The sequence below is a fragment of the Gadus chalcogrammus genome, chromosome 3, assembly GCF_026213295.1.
Source record: "Gadus chalcogrammus isolate NIFS_2021 chromosome 3, NIFS_Gcha_1.0, whole genome shotgun sequence".
NCBI lineage: Eukaryota > Metazoa > Chordata > Actinopteri > Gadiformes > Gadidae > Gadus > Gadus chalcogrammus.
The window spans coordinates 6933505-6958504 of NC_079414.1; the positions used below are offsets into that span (position 1 = coordinate 6933505).

Sequence of the window (25000 nt, forward strand, 5' to 3'; positions counted from 1 at the left end):
CAGAGGATAAAGAGGAGCAGACTGTGCTGAGCAGCCTTTGTTGTGGTGCTTCTGGGGCCTTGTGATGGTGATTGCCTGTCCTCGTCTCTGACATTTGTTTTTAGTTGAAGACTACATGCTGTCAAGGCCCTCAAACTCATCCTTTGAAAGCACACAGGTACAAGCGTGCACACTTATGAAACACACAAACACACACACACTGACACGCGCACACATAAACACACGCAAGCATGCACGCACGCACACCCACACACACACGCATTGACACACCCGAATTCACATACATAAACAGACACATGCACACACACACACACACTTACACAAACACACACATGCACACACACACACGCACACACACACAGAGACACACAGAGACACACAAACACACACACACACAGACACACACAGACACACACACACACAAACACACCTTGATAGCTTGATAGCAGGCACACTGAGGCAAGGTGTCCCCTTCCTTACTGACCCTTTTCGCCGTAACCATAGCAACCCTGCCCTTCATCCGCTGCCAGCGCTGCTCCCCTATTGGCTGCCCCCCAGCACTACATTTACGTGGATGCAGGGAGGAATTGGAATGGGCTTCATGACACTTTGCCCTGGAACCACTTAATGCTGTCCTTCAGAACATAGCACTGGGCATACACACATACATACATACAGACATAACAAACAGAACACAGGCGAATAAGGTATGGAGCGTGATGGCCTGCAGAGGCAGCCGCTGAACTCTGGACACTTAGCACAAATAGCCAACCAGCCGCGTGCTGACGCTCCCTTACAGCGCTGGCTTGATCCTGAAAATGGCACTATCTTGGAGACACGACTGGCATATTGCTGACATTTTACTCAAAATGTTCCCCTAATGAGCACACACACACACACATACACATCGCCTCGGGCTACGACCTGACAGAACATAAACATATAGGATGTATGGCGTGCTTGTGTGGTTGCGTAAGTGCATGCATGTGTATGTGTGTGTGTGTGTGTGTGTGTGTGTGTGTGTGTGTGTGTGTGTGTGTGTGTGTGTGTGTGTGTGTGTGTGTGTGTGTGTGTGTGTGCGCGTGTGTGTGTGTGTGTGTGTGTGTGTGTGTGTGTGTGTGTGCGCGTGTGTGCGTGTGTGCGTGTGTGTGTGTGTGTGTGTGTGTGTGTGTGTGTGTGTGTGTGTGTGTGTGTGTGTGTGTGTGTGTGTGTGTGTGTGTGTGCATGATTGCAACAACAGTGTGGTCCATTGTGCATCACTGTTAAAGTGGAGTGTGAGTATATTGCCTTTTCTTTGTGGCTGCATTGTGTCCGCTCTCGTGAACATGAATATGGTTTGGTACACATGCATGTTGAGCTAATGAACGCGTGTGAGGGACAATACTGAGTGTTGTGAGGCAGAAGACACTGAAGGGGATTTAGTTCAGATGCCTTATAGTGGTATTTCAGACACACAAACACACACACCTACACCCAAAGGCACACAACACAACATTACCACAGCACTTATACACCCTGAAGTTATGCAAACACACACACACACACACACACACACACACACACACACACACACACACACACACAGAAATACAGCACTCATACACACACACACACACACACGCACACACACACACACACACACACACACACATACTGGTTTTCAATCACTCATGAGGACGACCTTTATAATCATCACTTGTGAGGACCACCCTTTCCAGAGGTTGTAGAGAGCTGAAAAAAATTCAGTAAACTTGCCATAGCTTAGTTAACCTATACACAACTTCAAAACTCTGAAATGATGTTTCAGAGTTTTGTGATGGTTTAACCAGGCTTTATGGGGACTTCCGGAAGAACCAGTAAACATGCTTTCAGGGGACATCATTTACATAAATTAGAATATTTCACACAGATTATTTGGTGACTAATGGGGACCTGATTGTACATAAATATATATAGCCCGAGGAGAGTATATAGAGTATAGCCAGAGGGCCAAGGTGTTTTAACCTCTCAATTTCCGAGAGCCCCTGGAACCAGGGGCGGCCATGCCCTCTGCAAATGTTCCTCTTGGCCATCCACCATCTATATGTGGCGTGATACCAACTTATTTCATGATATTACCGTGCACTATGTGTGTGTATGGGTTTTTATTTTACCAACACCATCGATGCCACCCTCACACATGGGAGGGATCTCCCAAACAGGTGTGGGTCCACAGTAAATAGCACCAGAGACGGATGGAGAATTAGATGCATTGATACTTTATTTTTAAAAGTATACCAGCACATACATACATTAGCATAGACACACATCACGCACAGACTCGAGCCATCAGAGTGCGGTTAATACATGTCAGAACCTGCTGGTGTATCCTTGTGGGCCAGGAAGAGGCATCAAGATACAGAATAGTCACAATATAAATGGAAGTCACATAGACCTCGAGAGAATAAGTTCGACCTCTGAGGCTCCGTTTCCCTCGGTCAAATGTCTATATTAAATAACATGGCGTGTTTGAATAATCGTACATAACAAAGTCTGTAGGTTGCGAAGAAAAAAAGGGAAGCTGCATCACGTTTTGTTCTATACACTTTTTCCATCTAGTGTCGACTGGGTTTTTGGAATGTCTATGCCGTTAAAGTAGCATTAATAATCGTTAGGATTATTACGACGATTATTAATGCTACTTTAATGGCACCGACAATCCAAAAACCCAGTCGACACTAGATGGAAAAAGTGTTTAGTTCAAAGCGTGACGCAGCTTTAACTTCTTCGCCACCTACAGATTTAGTTTAGTTAGACATTTTTGGCACAGTGCAAGCATGTATTAAAGCCTTTATGTGCCTCTCGACGGCCTTTATCTCTGCTGGCTGCCATGGTTCCCTTTTGAGTGGAGCCTTTCCTGTAAATGAGTAGAAAAACAGATGTTTACATGAAAGTATCAGGAAGGAGATACAGTTCCTATAAGTTTCATGTCCTGCATCAACAATCCTCAGTGATCTGCTCATTAGTACACCTTATTGTAAAGTGTCAACTAAAAACTTTTATTGTATTACATGCCACACACTTTCATTTAGAGACTATAATATTAATTCCTTATTTTTGTTTTTTAGCAACAGTAGCATTATGTCTTCGATATTATGGCAGCTTTCTTTTTCTTATTTAACATTATAATTTTCTTGTCATAATTCCTTTGTCTGCAATCTTTCTTTCATCTTCAATTAATATATGTCCTATTATCTGCTTTCTCAGCCATCTGTGAAGCACTTGAACTGCACTAACTGTATGAAAGGTGCTATAAAAAAAATGATTGATTGGAGTGTTCCACTCTCAGTCTGTTGGTTGACTCCTGCATTAACATGCATCCAAGTAGCCATGAAAATTAACGTCATCACAGGGACAAACAAATAGGTTAGTTGAAACACGCAAGAGGAACTACGCCTCACCTAGAAAGCAGACGAGACCAGGCGGTGGTGCAGAAAAGCTGCAATCGAGTCAGTTTACAAAGAAAAGAAACAGACCGATTCCTGCAGCCTTCAAAAGAATATACAGGAAACTTCAGTCTTAGTCAAGAGATATCTACATCCTGTTAGATCCACTATAAAAGCAGCAGAAAATAAGTTGCAATTATTATATAGCGCACAAGATGTTTAACAAATTGAACCTACATTGAACAACATGAGACTAATATTATGACATAACATTTGTATTTTCTAGATCACATGGGGCCCTATCTTGCATCCGGCGCAAGTGACTTAGTCACTGGCGCATGTGTCGCTGCTAGTTTACAACTGGCGCAGAGCGTTTTCCCACCACCGCCACTCGCCGGTAAATTAGGGATTGATCATGCGCCCCAAGGGGCGGTTCGGCAGAAGGAGGAGGCAGGTTCTGGCGCCAACGGTATTTTGCCGTTTCTGAATGCCATTGCGCTACTGACCAGGAAATACCTGGTTTAAAGTCAGTGGCGCGTTGTTCAGATGCTATTTAAAGAGCCCATGCCATTAAAATCACATTTTTCCTGTTGTTTGTTAAATAACATAGGTCTGAATAAGTTTGTGAGCTGTGGTAAGTTTGAAATCTATGCAGTTTGTCTGCTGAATGCAATAGGCAATGAAAGGAAAAAGGCAGAAGAAATGAGCCAATATGGATAAGGCGACACTGTGACGTAGCGTTGTCAAACTATAATTCATGGCCCTGCCCACTTGGTTGGTTCGTAACCACCCACAAGAATTCTGAAGGAGTCGTGATTGAGCTAGTGCTAAATGCTAATACGTGTATTGTAGTTGCTTAGTTCGTAGTAACAGGCTAGTTACAGAATTTTGAATGCAATGGCAGAACGACATCGAAGTACATGAACTGCGACATGCTGCCTGCCGCCGGTTGCCGCGAGGCACCACCGCCCGGCAGCGGGCAGCCGGGCGGTGGTGCCTTGCGCCGGCAGCAGGCCGCAGGCAGCGCGCGGTTCTGTCTACTACAGATTGATGTGGAAGTGGAAGAACCAGAGACGTCGGAGAACCCGACGAAGTCCTTTGCGATTCATTATATCGTCTGGAGGTGCACACAGCTTTTGGCCGTGATAATATGTATTATTTGATATAGATATCTATGTATTATATGATATTATTTAGATATAGAGCTCCAGGACTGTAACGCAAGTGTTGTACACTTCCTTGTTATTTGGATAACCGTTCTGCTGTTGGTGTGCTGTCTGCATAACACGTCGGACTCTCGTCTCTGGTATTTCTACAACGAGACTCGTATTGGGGGTTATCTCAGCCAAGGTTGAGAATGAATTGGGGGGAAGGAACTTTGGCTTTGACTCCCTCAAGAACATGAACCACGACATGGAGGAGAAGGGATTGTTGGCGGCGAATGTATCCCGCTTGAGCCCTGCTTCCCGCCGCCTCGGCAGCGGTCAGCGCTAATCACCGCCTCCTGAAGCGGTGGTCCATCGGCAGCGAGGCTCCGGCGGGAGACGACCGCGGTCAACAATCCCTTTCTCCTCCATGTTGTGGTTCATGCCTACTTCAGGGAGTCAAAGCCAAAGTTCCTTTCCCCCCAATTCAGAAGACGCGGTCGTTTGAGATTCATAATAGCCTATCGTCTGGAGGCTCACACAGCTTTTGGCCGTGATAATATATATTATGATATAGATATCGATGTATACAATGGGTTTCTAAGAGCCATTGCGATACATCTACCGTAAACAGAGCGCATGGTACCGTGGGCTACAAGCTGCTCACGGCCAGGTGATAATATATATTATAGATTATATGATATAGATATCTATGTATAATATGGGTTTCTAAGAGCCATTGCGATACATCCACCGTAAACAGAGCGCATGGTACCGTGGGCTGCTCAGGGCCAGGTGATAATATACATTATATATTATATTATATTATATTATATTATATAGATATCTATGTATAATATGGGTTTCAACGAGCCATTGCGATACATCCACCGTAAACAGAGCGCATGGTACTGTGGCTACAAGCTGATCAGGGCCACACCCCCACCCCCCTCCTTGACCTGCCTTGACACGCCCACCGTAACCAGAGCGCATTGTACTGTGGCTACAAGCTGCTCAGGGCCACACCCCCACCCCCCTCCTTGACCTGCCTTGACACGCCCACCGAAACAGCGCGTTTGGGGGAAGCTCAATGTGCGACTGGTTCGGAGTGGCTGTAACTCTGCACCACGGCTGAATTTCGGGGACGTCTTTGAATACTGTGTTTGTGGCCCACTAATACCTATATTAAAGCATCCATAAATAGCATGGCATGGGATCTTTAAGGGCGCATGCATACATGCGCATGCGATGCATACGGATTGCTTGTGCACCTCGCGCATACACTTTGCTTCTCCCTACCTAGCCGCACATTCTTGGTAAATTATTTGGGAAAGAACAGCTGATGCAGCGGTAATAAGTTGTACTTTTAAATCAATGCATCTGCAAACACCGTACAGCAAACACATATTTTCTTGACATATTGTAGGCCTACATGCCCATAACTTTTAGGATTGATGAGTATTTGATCGTGAATAACATTGTTTACCGCGAGTGAGTGTTAAAAAGAATGAATGAATGCGGGGGCGCGTGTGTGCTCTGTTAAACACACGCAAACTAAACACGTAACGCATAATACAATCAATGGCAATGTCTATTACCGCGGGGGACACATGCATATTAGGATAGCATACAATACTGATAAGAAACAAAGTTTATAATGTATTGCGTACATCATTAAATAGAACCACAGTTACCGCATAACATATGTTATATCATATACGTTTTCTTTGCCGAAATTTATTTGAGGACTCAGCATTTCTGAAGTTGTGGAAGAAAACACTATACCATGTGTGAATTAGGCCATATTATTTGGCAATAAACTGAGCCATTTGCAGTTTGAAATTCATGTGGATCTGTCTCATCGGAGACTGCAGACGCGCTGTCAAAATATCAACTCGTCCGATTCAAATGCGCTCATGGCTCTTAAAGGGGATGGGAGTTGGCACTCTCATTGGACGTTACGCCCAAACCACACCTACGGGTAACTAGGCTGCTTCAGACCAACCCTTTTGACACTTGCGCCGCGACGCAAGTGTCATTTATCCGCCTGTAAAATAGCGATAGCGCCGTAGAACTGCCCACATAGCTACTTGCGCTTTGCGCTTCCCACTTGCGTTTCAGACCGTTAAAATAGGGCCCATTGTGTTTGTTGTCCAAACTAAGAGTGAATCAGCATCTACTGAGCATCAGCAAAGTGAGGTGTCTGCACAACGCCCAAAGATACTATCTACCCCAGTCACAGTCTGTTCACCCTAATGCCACCTGGCAAATCCTATAGAAGTATCTGCTGACGTACAACCAGACTAGAGAGCTGGGAAGATTGACACTCCCTCATAAAAATGTTTCATTTTGACTTATATAACCTCAAATTTGTACTCTACAACATTACTTTACTCCAATATATAAATCAAAAAGTGTAAAGATTCACCTTGGAAGAACATGGCTCACAGCACAGACTGGAAAAGATGCTCCATCTTCTGCTGGTGGCAGTTTGCGTCTCTGTTTTGCTGGGATTTATTCCCCCTCCGTGCCTCCAACAGTTTCCTCTTCTGATGATTGTATGAAATTCATTAATATATAATATTTTTAAAAAGATACGTCAAATTTGCTATAACAATGCAGACCAAAAACAACACAAAACAATGCTGCAAGTCTCTTGGGTCAAATACATGCCCACACACCATTAGTTGCCTGAGAAGGAATTCTACTGTCATATTTTGTCCTGCTTGTCAACCTCTGTCTGCTGTCAAATAGACTATGCCTAGTGGGGACATTTCACTCATCTTGAATAAACCCTGCTGAGTGGGGACATTTCACACACCTGTACGTTCTCCGTTATCAACCAAACCATAAAAGGTGCATTGTGGGGACGTCGTGAATGTCCCAGACTACAGCGACATTTTGCCCCGGGAAAATTACTCATCAAGGTTTAGATGTGTCCTACATATCCCTTAATCATTAGCCTTATACAAGCATTAGAGAAAACAGTTTGGCAGACCTGATGCATAATAGATTCCCCTTATAATTATCAAATTTAATTAATTTACCTGCTTAAAGAAAACAAGAGCAGATGTCAAAGGTGACTATAAGACACTAGAGGTAATTATTAGGTGATGGATATGAATTACCTGGTGACCAGTGTCCTCTAACCAGGCAGCTTCATCCCACTTTGGCTCTGACATGAGCACAGGCTGGGAGCTCACACAGGGCGTGTCAGGTTCACATGTAGTCATCTGCAATTTGATACAAAAAGTAAATCAGTCAATTTCATGTAAACACTGCATAATATTATATTATTTAAGACATTTTCTAAAAGACATGTCTCTTGGATCAAATACATGCCAACACAGCAGACTAGTGAGAAAGAATTCTAGCGTCATATTTTGTCCTGCTTTGTCAACCTCTCTCTGCTGTCAAATAGACTATGCGTAGTGGGGACATTTCACACATCTTGAATAAACCCTGCTGAGTGGGGACATTTCACACACCTGTACGTTCTCCGTTATCAACCAAACCATAAAAGGTGCATTGTGGGGACGTCGTGAATGTCCCAGACTACAGCGACATTTTGCCCCGGGAAAATTACTCATCAAGGTTTAGATGTGTCCTACATATCCCTTAATCATTAGCCTTATACAAGCATTAGAGAAAACAGTTTGGCAGACCTGATGCATAATAGATTCCCCTTATAATTATCAAATTTAATTAATTTACCTGCTTAAAGAAAACAAGAGCAGATGTCAAAGGTGACTATAAGACACTAGAGGTAATTATTAGGTGATGGATATGAATTACCTGGTGACCAGTGTCCTCTAACCAGGCAGCTTCATCCCACTTTGGCTCTGACATGAGCACAGGCTGGGAGCTCACACAGTGCGTGTCAGGTTCACATGTAGTCATCTGCAATTTGATACAAAAAGTAAATCAGTCAATTTAATGTAAACACTGCATAATATTTTATTCTTTTAATAAATGTTCTACCTCTTGGGTCAATACATGCCCACACACCAGACTAGTGAGAAGGAATTCTACTCTCATATTTTGTCCTGCTTTGTCAACCTCTGTCTGCTGTCAAATAGACTATGCCTAGTGGGGACATTTCACTCATCTTGAATAAACCCTGCTGAGTGGGGACATTTCACACACCTGTACGTTCTCCGTTATCAACCAAACCATAAAAGGTGCATTGTGGGGACGTCGTGAATGTCCCAGACTACAGCGACATTTTGCCCCGGGAAAATTACTCATCAAGGTTTAGATGTGTCCTACATATCCCTTAATCATTAGCCTTATACAAGCAGTAGAGAAAACAGTTTGGCAGACCTGATGCATAATAGATTCCCCTTATAATTATCAAATTTAATTAATTTACCTGCTTAAAGAAAACAAGAGCAGATGTCAAAGGTGACTATAAGACACTAGAGGTAATTATTAGGTGATGGATATGAATTACCTGGTGACCAGTGTCCTCTAACCAGGCAGCTTCATCCCACTTTGGCTCTGACATGAGCACAGGCTGGGAGCTCACACAGTGCGTGTCAGGTTCACATGTAGTCATCTGCAATTTGATACAAAAAGTAAATCAGTCAATTTAATGTAAACACTGCATAATATTTTATTCTTTTAATAAATGTTCTACCTCTTGGGTCAAATACATGCCCACACACCAGACTAGTGAGAAGGAATTCTACTCTCATATTTTGTCCTGCTTTGTCAACCTCTGTCTGCTGTCAAATAGACTATGCCTAGTGGGGACATTTCACTCATCTTGAATAAACCCTGCTGAGTGGGGACATTTCACACACCTGTACGTTCTCGGTTATCAAACACTTAACATAACATAACACTGAAACAAAACCATAAAAGGTGCATTGTGGGACGTCGTGAATGTCCCAGATTACAGTGACATTTTGCCCCGGAAAATTACTCAACAAGGTTTAGATGTGTCCACATATCCCTTAATCATTAGCCTTATACAAGCATTACAGAAAACTGTTTGGCAGACCTGATGTATAATAGATTCCCCTCATAATTATCGGATTCTTTTCATTTACCTGCTTAAAGTAGACAACAGAAGACATCAAAGGTAACTAGAAGACACTAGAGGAAAACATTAAGTGATGGACATGAATTACCTGTTGACCAGTGTCCTCTAACCAGGCAGCTTCATCCCATTGTGGCTCTGACATGAGCACAGACTGGGAGCTCACACAGGGCGTGTCAGGTTCACATGTAGTCATCTGCAATTTGATACAAAAAGTAAATCAGTCAATTTAATGTAAACACTGCATAATATTTTATTCTTTTAATAAATGTTCTACCTCTTGGGTCAAATACATGCCCACACACCAGACTAGTGAGAAGGAATTCTACTCTCAATATTTGTCCTGCTTTGTCAACCTCTGTCTGCTGTCACATAGACTATGCCTAGTGGGGACATTTCACTCATCTTGAATAAACCCTGCTGAGTGGGGACATTTCACACACCTGTACGTTCTCTGTTATCAGATACTTAACGTAACATTACACTGAAACATAACCATAAAAGGTGCATGATGGGGACGTCGTGAATGTCCCACACTACAGCGACATTTTGCCCCGGGAAAATTACTCAACACGGTTTAGATGTGTTCTACATATCCCTTAATCATTAGCCTTATACAAGCATTACAGAAACTGTTGGCAGACCTGATGCATAATAGATTCCCCTCATAATTATCATATTCTTTTCATTTACCTGCTTAAAGTAAACACAGAAGACGTGAAAGGTGACTAGAAGACACTAGAGGGAAATATTTAGTGATGGACATGAATTACCTGGTGACCAGTGTCCTCTAACCAGGCAGCTTCATCCCACTGTGGCTCTGACATGAGCACAGACTGGGAGCTCACACAGGACGTCTCAGGTTCACATGTAGTCATCTGCAATTTGATACAAAAAGTAAATCAGTCAATTTCATGTAACACTGCATAATATTATATTATTTTAATACATTTTCTAAAGGACATGTCTCTTGGGTCAAATACAGCCCCACACACCAAACTAGCGAGAAAGGATTCTATGGTCATATTTTGTCCTGCTTTGTCAACCTGTCTGCTGTCACATAGACTATGCCTAGTGGGGACATTTCACACATGTTGAATTAACTGTGTTGAATTTCGCACACCTGTACGTTCTCCTTTATCAGATACTTAACATAAAGTTTCACTGAAACAAAACCATACAAGATGTATTGTGGGGACGTCGGGAACGTCCCAGACTACAGTGACATTTTGCCCTGATTCAGATGCCTCCTGAATATCCAATGTTTTAATATACATAGAAAAAATGATCATTTATTGAAATTGATTTATATAGTTTCAAAGAAAAGATACCATCAATCATTAAGTTATTCCAAGACATTCTGAATTGTATATACCTTAACACTAGTTGTAACACGTACCTGCTTGGGCAGTCCTCTCCTCCATAATTATATGCAATTTCTTCACCTTCTTTTATGTCTTGGAGAGCAAAGAGACAGAGGTGTGTGCTTCCTGCAATGTCTATTCTCTTCATCCTGGCATTGGGATGTCTGTGGTCATCGTTCACCAAGCGGGCCGAAGGAACCATCTTCTCTAGAGGCGTCATGCTTTAAAACCACAAATAAAAATAGAGAAAAACGGAAAAAATATTATTATACTTTTCATTAAAACATCATTTACTAGCATACAAGATCACAGTTTTACATGAGTTATTGATTGAGTAAGCCTATAAGTTAACGTCGCAATGGATTCCGGAAAGTTGACCCAAATGCAGGGGATGACAAGCAGAACATTTCCATAGATAAATAATGACTAGATATCGCCTAAGCTGCGCTGTTCAGTGGAACGTATGCGTCAATGGTAACATATAAATTGTAAAAAGACACACCGTGTAAAGCAGTGTTGTTTTCGTCAGGCAAGATGAAAACGAAAATGACGTCGTCAGACCCCTTTTTTCCATGACGAAAATGAGACGAACGTCACCAAAGCCATATAAAGACTAAAATGTGACGAAAAATGTAGACATTTTCGTCAGACGAGAACTAGACGAGACTAAATTGTTAGTGAGAGCATGTGAGCGGAGCGGAGCGTGGAGCGGGTGGTGGAGCGGAGCGGAAGAAATACGTTGGAGCGGGTTGGAGCGCAGAGCGGTTTTAAATTCAAAGGCCGGAGCGGGGATTTCACTCCGCTCCAGTCCGCTCTAGTCCGCTCCGTTTTTAACTGCTTCTAGCGGCTTACATGTAGGTGGTTCACGTAGAATAGAATGGGTTTCAATGGGAGCATCCAAGCAACCTGATTGGATAAAACGCGTCACGTGAGACCCCCCCCCCCCCCGGCACCACTGGCTCGTGTGCTCGCGCGCAGCTGCGCCTGCACGCACACGGCACACACACACTCATACACTACAGAGAGAGGCTGGTGGACGAGTTTTCGTCGGACTAAAACTAGACTAAAACCTTTTGAGTTTTCGTCAGACTAAAACCAGACTAAAACTTTCAAAGATAGAAATGACTAAAATGGGACTAAAACTAAGAAGCATTTCGTCAAAAAGACTAAGACTAAAACTAAATCTAAAATGCCTGCCAAAAACAACACTGGTGTGAAGTTGTTTTTTAATTTTGGCAAGTAGCCATGTAATAAGCGGGATAATGTATAGAACGTCGCCGGTCATTATCGCAAAATAAGCCCCTTCACGGCAAAGCAAGACACCTCCGCTTTTGCGTCGGTGTCTGGTTCGCCCTTTGCCCGATAATGACCGGCGTTCTATACATTATCCCTTACACACATATAAATGTCTGTGTTGAAAGATTAATGTTAGAAATAAAACGACCCTTGCATTGCATTTTGAGGGACTTGTGTCTCAGCAGCAGCGTAGTTTATACTTTCCTGTAGGTAGGTAGCAGGCTACGGCAGCGGCGGATTAGTAATTATTGGATTAGTTTTGTGTAAGCAAGTGTAACGACTTCAGTATAAGGTAGTATAGTTAAGGTGCAATTTAAAATCTTACCACCATGTTTTGCCTCCCAACTTGAACGCGAACAAAAATCCAGAACATGCAGGGTTATAATTTCTTCTTCTCTTTGAGCTTCACCATCGCTTATCAAATCTCCCCTGCATTCCACTATAAAATCTCCTTTGGAGAATGAACCTATGGCGAACACCCCACGCCCTGCAAAAAAAAAAGAACAACATCTTAATTAAAACAGGAAAATTAAAACATACAATTGTCAGCCTGTCCACAACAGATAAAGAGTGACAATAACACATAATTGGCTTCCTAAGCAGTTTTGCAATTATAATCATGTTTCTTACATACAGTATAATGCTTGGGTATTGGCATCAATTACCAACATACGTATAAGCATAACCTCTCTTTGAGACACTGGTCAATCATTATAGTAGAAATTACTGGAAGATTAATGTAGCTTATTGAATACAGAATAAATACATACAAAATAAAGTTATTTGGTAAAGTTCATATTTATTTAACCATCTACAGTACAATAATAAGTGTAACTAAATAACATTCTTTAGACCTGCTTATTTAATGGAGAGAGGAATTAGAAATGGTATCACTTTAAGACACGTTTTGTATTTTATTATCCACCCTTTATATCCATCCATCCATCCATCGATAGATACCATATGCCATAATTTTACCTTTTACTGCATTGATGTACTTCACCTCCAGTTTCCATGTATTGTCAGTCTTTAAAACCGACATGGTGACAGGCATCTGTGAGGGGACTGATTCTTGGTGGCATTTCAAACTGCAGAGAAATAAAAAAGTGAGATCGATTTGACTTCAGTTTTAGTTAAATCATACTACCGGTACATCAGATGCATTTAAAGTTGGTAGCTGAATAACACATTTACATTTGCTAGATGTTAAGCATTTTCTACATTCTATTCTTATAACATTATATAGCTGCAACCAGCTGAAACACCCTGAAAAGCCAGCACCTGAGCCCTGTCTACTCATAGTAGATGAGTAGACAGGGCTCTGCCGCAGGCTGCGGATGCTAATGCTGCGGATGCTAATGCTAACTAGCTAATGTAACATGTGCGTTTGGCTAGCAGTCAACAAGCAGACCGTTTTAAAACATAAATAAACGACTACATGATGCTATATTACGCAATATTTCAAGACAAATGTTGAATACTTACTGTACACGCCACTTGCTCCGGGTAAATCCTTAATATGCATCAAATTCGACGGTTTCACAGAGATAAAAGGCTCTTCTTCTAGGCTGAGGTTGAACCTGAAGGTACATTTGACTTCCTGTCTGATTTCACATTAAAAGCAAACGGCCAAAGTCACAAGCCTCTTACTAGCATTGGAAAAATGTATTGTTTGGACTCTTAGACAATAAGACAACAATCTATTGAATCTAAGACAACAATCGGGAATATATGATTAATCTTATTATTGTTATGGCAAAATATCATATCTATAAATGCTAATTCACTATAAGAAGCCATGTTTTATTGCTTTTACTAGATCAAGAAATATATTATTTCAATCCAGCACTCAATTAATTATAAAGCAATTCCTATAAGCTGCATTTTGTATTGAATAAATACATTTTAATTAAAATGTAATTAAAAAAGTATAATTCTTAGCACTGTAGTTGGCATCTGTTGCAAATAAACGTTTCCAATAGCCTAATTGTTGACTAACACTGAAAAAAGTTCTTAGTATTTGAATACATACTTCATGGGGACAAGGAAGGGGCGGTACATACCATATTTGGTAGTGGTGTGTGTGAACTATCAAGTGCAATACCAACCGGGATCCTTAGGGGGCGATAGTGAGAAATGTGTGTGTGTGTGTGACCCGACAGAAAATTGTGAATTATGGGCCAAAACCAAAAAAACAAAAAAAACACACTGGCACCTTCAGATTGACTCCTGAAGTCATTTAAAGCACTTTCCCTCATGGGGACCTCGATTTTGGTCCCCATACTGTCAGAGGTCCCCACGGCGTGACTGTGTGAACAGATCAATGTCCCCATAAGTATAGGAATACAAGAACACACACACACACACACACACACACACACACACACACACACACACATGTAGGGCCACACGTTCATGCTCACTGATACAAATACATTCATGCATACGAATAGCTAAATGTGTATCGTTACAATGTATTGTCTCTCTGTGCATCTCTCTCTCCAGTTCTCTCTATCTCCATTAGGGATGTGTCGGTCGCGACTGATTCGTTACAACGAACGAATCCCGAACGTGAACGACAAGAACTGGTTCCCCAAAACAAGAAGAACTGGTTCTTTGATTCTTTTTTTTTAACATCAACCAAACATATGGTCACGTAAATAAAATATACAAACGAACAGAGCTCCGTCTCCCCGCGACTTATATTGATTGAGTCTACAACTTCCTCAAAGATTCAGCCAATGAGAGGTAGCAATGGTGTTGGAATGGCACCTGGGTAAACCAATGACAAGGCGGTACCGTCGAATATGCGCGCTTTCTCTCTCTGACGTATCTTGGGTCATACCATTCGACTCATATATCCCCCCACATTTTTTCGAAAATAGACTTGACCTCCATCTGTTTATTGGATAAACGCATTTCCCAATCCCAGGAGTCTTTGCTCCATTCTACGTCAATTTAAGAACAAACAAGAAATTAAACTGCAGTTCGTATTTTTTATTTATGACCATGCAAGTTCTGTAATTCCTGAACAATGAAGAATTAAATGTAAAGTAAAATAAAATTATAAATGTAAAACCATGAATGAAATATAGAGAGTAAGCAAGTGGTATAAATATTGGTGGGACGTTCCACATACTATATAGTAGGCATCTCCAAACGGCGGACTGCGGTCTTGACGGTCCTATCCGGTCCCACGACCAATTATAAAAAAAATGTTTTTTTATTTTTATTTTTTTTTTAGATGTAATCTGACGTTACGAACGAATCAAAACGAACGAATCAAATAAACGAATCGTTATAGTGAACTGAACTGAAAGAACTAGTTCCCGGAAAAGAATCATTTTGCCCATCCCTAATCTCCATACACACACACACCAATGCTCACACACACACACACACACACACACACGCACACACACACACACAGACAGACACACACACACACACTTAGGATCTATGTGCATTTCAATTAACAGCCACTCTGGCATTATAAGAGGCAATAAATAGTGTGATAGTGTGTGTGCGTGTGTGTGTGTGTGTGTGTGTGTGTGTGTGTGTGTGTGTGTTTGTGTGTGTGTGTGTGTGTGTGTGTGTTTGTGGTTGTGTTTGACACAGCCCTGTGATACAAACCCTACCACCGTCACCTCTTAATTCATCAGTTTACGAGACACACATCTCCACTCTGCCTGGCCCGTAAAACAGCGCTGTGTTTAACCTGCTTTCAGCACGCCCTCGCTGCCTGCCTATTCTTGACATCTTTCCTCCAGGTTCAAGAGGCTCATGTGCTTTCTATGGAGAACTGAATCTGTACACTGCTAAAACAAGCTGCTCTATGTATAGTCACACGTACACACACATACACACACACACACACACACACGCACACACACACACACACACACACACACACACACACACACACACACACACACACACACACACACTCACACACAAACACACACACACACACACACACACACACACACACACACACACACACGTAGGGCCACACGTTCATGCACAAACAAGCGCGCAAGCTCACACACACACACACTCACACAGTAACTCACACACACAAGCACACACACATAAGGGCACACATACATACACAAACAAACACACACACAGACACACACGCGCAACTATACTCACATGGTAATTCACACATGCAAACACACAGACATATGCACATCTCAACACGCAAACAAAGAACCACTTAAGAAACACAAAGAAACACACAAAAAAGACACACACATGCACACACACATACGCGTCGTCTTTACATAAAGTAATCGGAGCACATACTCTAATGCGTGTGCGGCCGAGTGCATGTTAATGCTGCTGTCATTAGAAGTGTAAGTGGTGACAGAAACTTGGCAGAGTTCGAACAGTGGAGACAATCAGACACTCTCTCACTGCCTCAGGGGGCTGAAACAAAAGGATATCGATTTATTCCTCTGGTCCAGGGGAACGGGAGATAGAGAGAGCGGGAGGGGAAAGAGATAGATGGGAGGAGAAAGAGAGGAAGCGGCGAGGGAGAGGGAAAAGAGTGAGGCGAGAGAGAGAGATTTAAAAAGTGATCTCTCAGTTAAACTGCCAAGGTGTTGCTGCCAGAGTGAGGGTGGAATATTGGTCTTCTTTGTTAGATCAAGCGCTGCATTCCTGTTTAGCTCTAGGTATAAGACTAACATGTCATGCTAGGTGTCAGACTAACATTTCATGCTGGGTGTCAGACTAACATGCCATATGCTGTGGAAGAGCCTTCTGAGATTCATGCCTATAGGTTTAGACATGAGCTACATGTTGAGCGTTTAGCATTCACATTATTAGGTTGTGTACCGGTAGGATTTGAGCTCCTCCCAGGTAAACACTAGAATTATCTGTCCCCTTCATGTGTCAAGCTGCGAATGGACAGACGGATAAACACTTTTAACTTGAAAGGTTGATTATACACCGTGTTAGTTTGGGACTTTACTTTTTCCTCAAACAAGTTTGTTGTGTGGGACTGAACAATGGCAAGAAAGGTTTGGGAATTTAACAGATTTGGGCACTCACATCTACAACGCCAATAAACTACATTAAAAGGGGTGAGAAATAGATCAAAAGAGCACTAGTAATTAACTTACTGAAACGCTCCCATAGTGTTTTCAGGAAAGAATTACAATAGAATAGTCAAAACTTAATTGTAGAGGTGAAAATATGGCGGCAATGAACGATGACCTGAAATATTGTCATATAATGATTCCAAGACAACTCAGAATTTGGAAACACAACCTCAGACTTGTTAATAATGTCTTCAATGGGAATTGGGGAAACACATCTGTGCTCTGGTTTTTCCAACTTGATGTCAGTAACAAATCAAACATGGCCGACTTATTCCTTAATGGGAAGAAAATAATTTTCAAAGTCTTTGTTGACATTTGAAGACATCATTTGATGTGTTTGTACGCTTCGATTTTGTCCTTATTCGTTCATTAAGTAATATCCATTAAAGAAACAGTTCCAACTCATTCTGTTCGCACTGTCCTCTAACATGTCCTCTTAAACTCCCAGCCACAGGGACACAAACTGCCTTGGTTGAAGTATTCTCTTTTTTTAAAGTGTAACGGATCTTTCCTTACATCAACCAACCATTGCAAGGCTCCATCAAGGCCGTGTCGCCAGTGTCTTCAAGATACGGCATCTTTGTTTCACATAATCCCATGCTAAGTATAAACAGCGTGATTTGCATATGTCGACTTATTCTTAAAACACTGACACGGATACCTCTGACTGAAACTCATCCCTCCGTCTTACAGCAAAGCCCCTGTTGTTGTGTCTGCCTCGGTGCCTTCTCAATTCGTGTTTGTGCACGTGAGTGTGCTGGTGTGTGCGTTTGAGTATATCTGGTATGTGTTATTTTGTGATTGGGTTTGTTTGTGCTTGTACATCTGAATGTTTTAGCTAAAGTTGTTTGTGTGTTTGTGTATTTGTGGTTGAGTGTGTGTGTGTGTGTGTGTGTGTGTGTGTGTGTGTGTGTGTGGGTATGTGGTTGAGTGTATGTGTGTGCCTGTGTTTGTGTGCACGCACATTCCTATCGTATCCTGTGCACATGTGTGTGTGTTTCTAATTGTGTGTATGTTTGTTTCAGAATGTACGTGTGATTGTGGTTCGGTACGTGTCTGAGTTTGTGTGTGTGTGTCTCTGAATGTTTGTGCTTATAGTGTTTATGTAAGTGTGTGTGTGTATGTGTGTGTGTGTGTGTGTGTGTGTGTGTGTGTGTGTGTGTGTGTGTGTGTGTGTGTGTGTGTGTGTGTGTGTGTGTGTTTGTGTGTGTGTGCACGCACATTCCTATCCTATCCTGTGCACAGGTGTGTTTCTAGTTGCATGTATGTTTGTTTCTGAATGTGTGTGCGTGTATATGTGTGTGTGTGTGTGGGTGTGTGTGTGTGTGTGTGTGTGTGTGTGTGTGTGTGTGTGTGTGTGTGTGTGTGTGTGTGTGTGTGTGTCTGTGTGTGTGTGTGTGTGTTACAAGCCCAAGTGGCACTTTTCCCTCAGTAGAAGAGCGTGATTGACAGCAGCCATTAATAGGATTAAGTCCAAGTGGGCCAGAGCTCCCTGGAGGAGCCATCAAAGACTAGCTTCACTGGGGAACGCATGAAGCACACAGACCACCTACTGGGTGCACACAGACACACACACACACACTATCAACCATGTATAGTGTTTGTGTGTGTGTGTGTGTGTGTGTGTGTGTGTGTGTGTGTGTGTGTGTGTGTGTGTGTGTGTGTGTGTGTGTGTGTGTGTGTGTGTGTGTGTGTGTGTGTGTGTGTGTGTGTGAGTGTGTGTGTGTGTGGTGTGTGCGTGTGTGTGTTTGTGTGTGTGTGTGTGTGTGTGTGTGTGTGTGTGTGTGTGTGTGTGTGTTATTATGTATTTGTTTGTGTTGGGGGGGTTGGGGGATTTCTGTTTAGGTTTAAAAGGTAGAAACTGTTGATGAAGTAAATCTTGTGTAGCAGTCGAATATTGGGGTTGTACGTAAAGCAGGTGGAGCAGTCTCATATTGCAATCAGGGTGTAAATGCTTTGCAGAAGCCTGGATTACTTTAGGCCTACAGGCATGTGAATGGCTGGGGGTGCAGATCTAGATTTAAGCCCTTTAATTTGGGTGTGAACCTTGTTGTTGGCAGCTTATATAACATGCTTTTCCAATATCAATAAACCTGTGTGTGTGTGTGTGTGTGTGTGTGTGTGTGTGTGTGTGTGTGTGTGTGTGTGTGTGTGTGTGTGTGTGTGTGTGTGTGTGTGTGTGTGTGTGTGTGTGTTTCTTTAGGTGTGCGTGTGCGTGGGTGCATGTGAGTGTTCGAGTGTGTGTGTGTTTGTTTCCTTGCGTGGGTTTGTGTGTGTGTGTGCGTGCGTGTGTGTGTGTGATGTGTGTTGACACCTGCTCTTTAAGTCTTACCGAGGGCCAGAGGTGCAAACAGGGAACACAGGAAGAGCAGGCGTGTGGACCACATGACCTCTGAAGTTGACCTGGAAGTTAATGCAACGGCACTTCCTGCTGAGCCCAGACGGTCTGGCGGGGAGCGGTTCCTCTCACAGCACGATGGGACCGACAGCATAAAGGCCTGTAGAGACACACACCAACACACACGCATTAATAAAAGAAGCCTATGGTCAGCACCTCAAAAGATGATAGTCAGATGTAATAATCCATCAGGTCCTCCCTCCACATAGTATTCAAATGTACACGCTTCAGAGCCGAGCCATTCAACACATTTACTTATAGATGTGCATAATTAAGCCTGTTAAAGCTTATATTCACCTTTACACAATTTTACAATGAAATACGAGACATGTAGGTGTTCTATTAGTTCATGTAAAACTTGAAATAAAGTAAAAATATCAAAGGAAACAATTTTGCAATTGCGAATTTTTACAATGTAGAAAATCGAATCAGGACTAGTGAAAAACACAAAACACAAATAAACGAAATCACACTTAAGTTTGGAATCAGCGGGCCGTACGCCGTGTTATGAGTGCGGGCACTTGGTATGCTACAGTTGCAATGCAGTGTGAAAATACATTGATGTCCCAATCTAATTGTTCATTTCATGGTCTATCAAGGATAAACAATTAATTGGGGAATGGTCCCGCAGATTAGTTCTGGGAATAATGAATTGGTTAACATTATATCATTTTTTTTTCTCTCAGCAAATTGATTAAAAAGCTGATCAGCGCTGTTTGCTCTGTTAATAATACGCCTTTCTCGCCTTTTCTCCCACTCATTCACACGATCATTCCTCCCCCGCCTCCCTCCCTCCTTAATCATCCTCCTCCCTTAGTTATTTTTTTCTATCTCCGCACTAATGTATTGAGGCCTGTGTTGGGCGACAGTGAGTCATCGCCGCAGTGTATTATGGTATGATATTACTGCAGGCTGGGACCACCAGAACCCCCCCCCCCCCCCCAATGAGGCTGAAGCATATCTCCAGACGCCACTTTAAAGGTAACTGCCGGCCCGGCTCCCTGTTCTCAGCCGCTCACCTAGGGACAGCCGCCAGGGCCGAGACAAATGCAGGTTGGTTAAAAAGCGTGTGTGTTGGTGTATGTGTGTAACCGCGCATGTGTGTGTCTCTAGCGATATATGTAAATGAGAAACTCCACCAGCTATATATAGATAGAGAAAGGGAGAGATGTAGAGCGAGAGAGGAGGGCGAGAGAGAGACAGACACACACACACACACACACACACACACACACACACACACACACACACACACACACACACACACACACACACACACACACACACACCACAGAAACAAATGTGCGTCGGTGTTGGGTCAGACAGCAGCAGACAGGGAGGACTGTGGGAAATGTATCAGCTGCAAGAGAGGGACTATTGATCAGGGTGACCAAACCGTGCATCAGCGGCCGAGACATCGCTCTGCCGTCTCACGCATATGCCACACCGCACGGCCAGGAGCCCCTCTCTGATTCGCTGTTTGACGAACCGCGCTCGCAGACACACACACAAAGCGCTTCTTCTTTTTTTTTTGGTGGATTATCTTTTTTTCTTACATGTAGAATCCACATTGAGACAGCATGGCGCCCCATGAGATATTACTGTAGATATTCAGCAGGGCTCTGTTTGCCTAGAAGCATCCGGAGTGACACACGCACTGGAACGCGGGCCACGGGGAGCGCCACGTGCACGCTCGCTCTCACGTGCACGTGGCGGGGGCGGCAGAAATACTCTTCGAGCTGCCGCGGCGGAGGGGGGTGCGGCGTCCAGAGTGTGTGTGTGGCAGGGGGGGGGTGTTATCGTGAGGGGCAGCTAACATGACACGGAGCCGGGCGGAAGCCATCCCATAATAGTCCTCAATAGGTTGAACTGCAATGTAACACGACTATTCATATGCATAATATGGCTATATATATATATGCTTGTTTATTGCTTGTTTATATATATAATTACAAGCAACAATATATGCACAATATATAATATAAACGGTATACTATATATATAAATATATATATATATGCAATAAACAAGCAGAAAAAATATATATTTATTTATATATATATATATATATATTTATATAAAGGCCTAATTATATATATATATATATATATATATATAGAGAGAGAGAGAGAGAGAGAGAGAGAGAGAGAGAGAGAGAGAGAGAGAGAGAGAGAGAGAGAGAGAGAGAGAGAGAGAGAGAGAGAGAGAGAGAGAGAGAGAGAGCCGAGTGGGTACTATACGTATCAATGTCTTCCATTCCATTTTATTACATATGGCATTAGCGTGTTTTATAATTTATTCAACGTTAACCTGCAAAGCGGTAATGATGTGTCTCTTGGCCCTAAGCGGCGACACCAGCCTCCTTGCGTCCCGGCGTCTTTGATGTGGCTGTGGAGCCAGCGCGGGGCCCATCAGCGGGAGTCAAACTCAACATGAGAGCCGCCAAGAACCCCCCCACCCCCACACCAGACCTTCATGACATCAAATACTTGTTAATCAGAAGGAAGAGCGCACACACACCTACTGGAGTAACGCATTCATTAGAATACGGTGCCGTAAAGAACAGCTCTGAATGATGTACTGTATATGCCACACATTAGCAAAAAAAAGTTTAAAAAAAGATATTGCTCTTTCATGCTTATCTTGCATATGTATTACGTCGTGTAAGACAAACAACCACAGGCAAAGTAGGAGAAGTTACATTCCAGAAGAAATGTGCGTGTGTGATCAGCTTTCTGAAAATAAAGCTTTTAGTAGCTGGTATATTGTAAATGTTGGTATATTGTAGAGCAGACTGTTGTGAAGTAGTGCTGCAGTTTTACATTGGATACAAGGTTGTTTTGCACGGATGCTAGTACTGGGATAGCAAAGTGGCTAGTGTTCTTGGTGGTTGCTAGGGGGTTCTAGCTGGTTTCTATGATGTTGAAAGTTGTTGCTATGGTGTTCTAGTGTTATAGGTGCTTGCTAGGGTGTTCTAGGTGGGTTACAGGAGGTTTTTTAGATTTCAATGTTAACACTCATTAATGCTTATAAGAACCATTGCTTTGACAGTCAAACACTGTTACACTGGACATTCTGAGGTATAACATATATGTGGGGTCTAAATATTATACAAGCAGAGACAAATCTCATGAGTGTATGTGGGAGTAAATTTTAAACGTTTAAAAGTTTAAATACTAAAAAATAATAAATAATACCTATACAACTTTGGAGTCATTCCATAAAAGCTTGGATAGTAATACAAAGTCCAAACAATTGTTCAACATATTGTTCATTGTTTATTACTGTGTAATGATATCAGTTAAGACCTGCCTGACATTCAGACCAGCCCAGTAGGACACCAGCTAAGACGCCCCTAATGGCCCCTAAATGATTTAAGCCACAAAGAGACTCTCGCTCTGTTGCCCCTCTTTAAAACAACTCTCTCCCCCCTCCCCTATTTTGATTGATTGGACCTTAACCGGGTGGACCACGGGCAATCTGACCAGCTGTCCCCACTGATAGAAGCAGGGGTTGCCTGACATATGGCCGGCCAGGGCACCTGCCACGGCATCCCTCTGTTCCATAATTCAAACGCTGGCTCCGTCTCTCCGTATGTCTCCCCCCGCTATCTCATTCATCACTTCGCTGACCCTATCTGATACTCAACACAGACCAAAAACACTTTTAACAGCCCACCGGCAGCCCGTTAGCCCAGGGGCTATCCAGGGCCAGGGACGAGTTAAAGCCCTATATGCTCGCTCATACGTTTCATAATTCAAAAAGGGGAAGGTGGGGCTATAGAGGGTTCCATAGCTTTGCTAATCATCGTAATTATGTTTCTATCTACTACATTTCCACCGTTCCGACACAAACATGATTGCCCGGAGGGTGGCTCAATATATCTGGCCTGCTGCTGTTTGCTATTTCCATTGGTTAGACATGAGCAGGGGAGAAATGCATTGATTACATCATTGACCAATGGTCGAGCACAAGATGTGCTCTATCTGCACCCACACACGCTTCTGGAAGGGGCTACAATCTAAAATAACTTCACATTAACTATTTCTCTTTTTTTAATCTTGAGCAAATAGCTGTTGAAGCCTGTTTGGCACGCCCACAACTTGTGCTTAAAATGGATAAATTAATTAAGCAATACATGGTGACATAAACTATTAATACAACTGAAACCACAACCTTCCCAATATGTGCACCGACTATATCTGTGAGTCGATTTGTTAACTCCTGATTGCTTGTCATAGTCCAATGGGAGATGAAGAGTTCTCACTTGAATATATTTCAGCAAGTGCCGCTTCCATTGTTACTCAAATGCAGTTGAATTACATGTTTCCCTGAGAGTAAGTAAGTGATTCGGTCATACTAATCCCCAAAGGGTAAATCCTGTTGCCAAATCAGGTAGAGCAAAAGAGGGAAGGAAATAAATAAAGAAATGAATACATATAAATAAAGAAATGAAGACAAAGAAATAAAGAAATGAATACTAATAAAGAAAGCTTTGTCATTAGAATTCAGCAGTGGCACTGCGCCGCTTGATAAAACTGCTTTGAATGTTTGTTGACCCAACTTGCTTTGCAACAACAGTATAATTTCTACACAACTTGACCATGGCCGTATCCACGGGTGTCCACGGCTGTGGACATCCTTTCATGGATCCTTTCATCGGTTCACACACGCCGTTGAGTGGCGTAGCTCCAATTTTCTTTTACACTGCTTTTAACATAATGTGTCATTATTTTTTAGATTGTCGTCCTGGCCTCCGCCATTAGATATAATCCATTATGGGTCTGTTTTGTGTCAACAAGAACCGCTACTATGTGCAAACACAAATTGCTTCCCTGTACAGCCTTGTGTTCACAGTGTCCTATATTCCCCTGCCCGCGGTCCCTTTGTGCTCCAAAGAGAGAGGGAGTGTGTTAGCAGAGAGCTGGAACACCATACACAGAATTATATACTGCTACACGCTGCCGTGGTGGACTAATTGATGTTTGGCTAACTTTATGCACTCAAGCAGCCAGACTTTGGTGTGTGTGTGTGTGTGTGTGTGTGTGTGTGTGTGTGTGTGTGTGTGTGTGTGTGTGTGTGTGTGTGTGTGTGTGTGTGTGTGTGTGTGTGTGTGTGTGTGTGTGTGTGTGTGTGTGTGTGTGTGTGTGTGTGTGTGTGTGTGTGTGTGTGTGTGTCTCCCTATCCCCTAACAAGAGTGTTGCCTGTCACAGCAGCATT

At 42.7% G+C, this 25000-nt stretch overlaps 1 protein-coding gene across 1 annotated transcript in view; it reads right to left on the reverse strand.

Moving 5' to 3' along the window:
• adgrl3.1 (adhesion G protein-coupled receptor L3.1) overlaps positions 1-25000 on the reverse strand; it is a 139441-nt gene that overhangs the window by 105837 nt on the left and 8604 nt on the right. The window contains exon 2 of the mRNA XM_056585320.1: positions 19715-19880. Coding sequence (XP_056441295.1) covers positions 19715-19880 — 166 coding nt within the window. The remainder of the gene's footprint in view (positions 1-19714; positions 19881-25000) is intronic.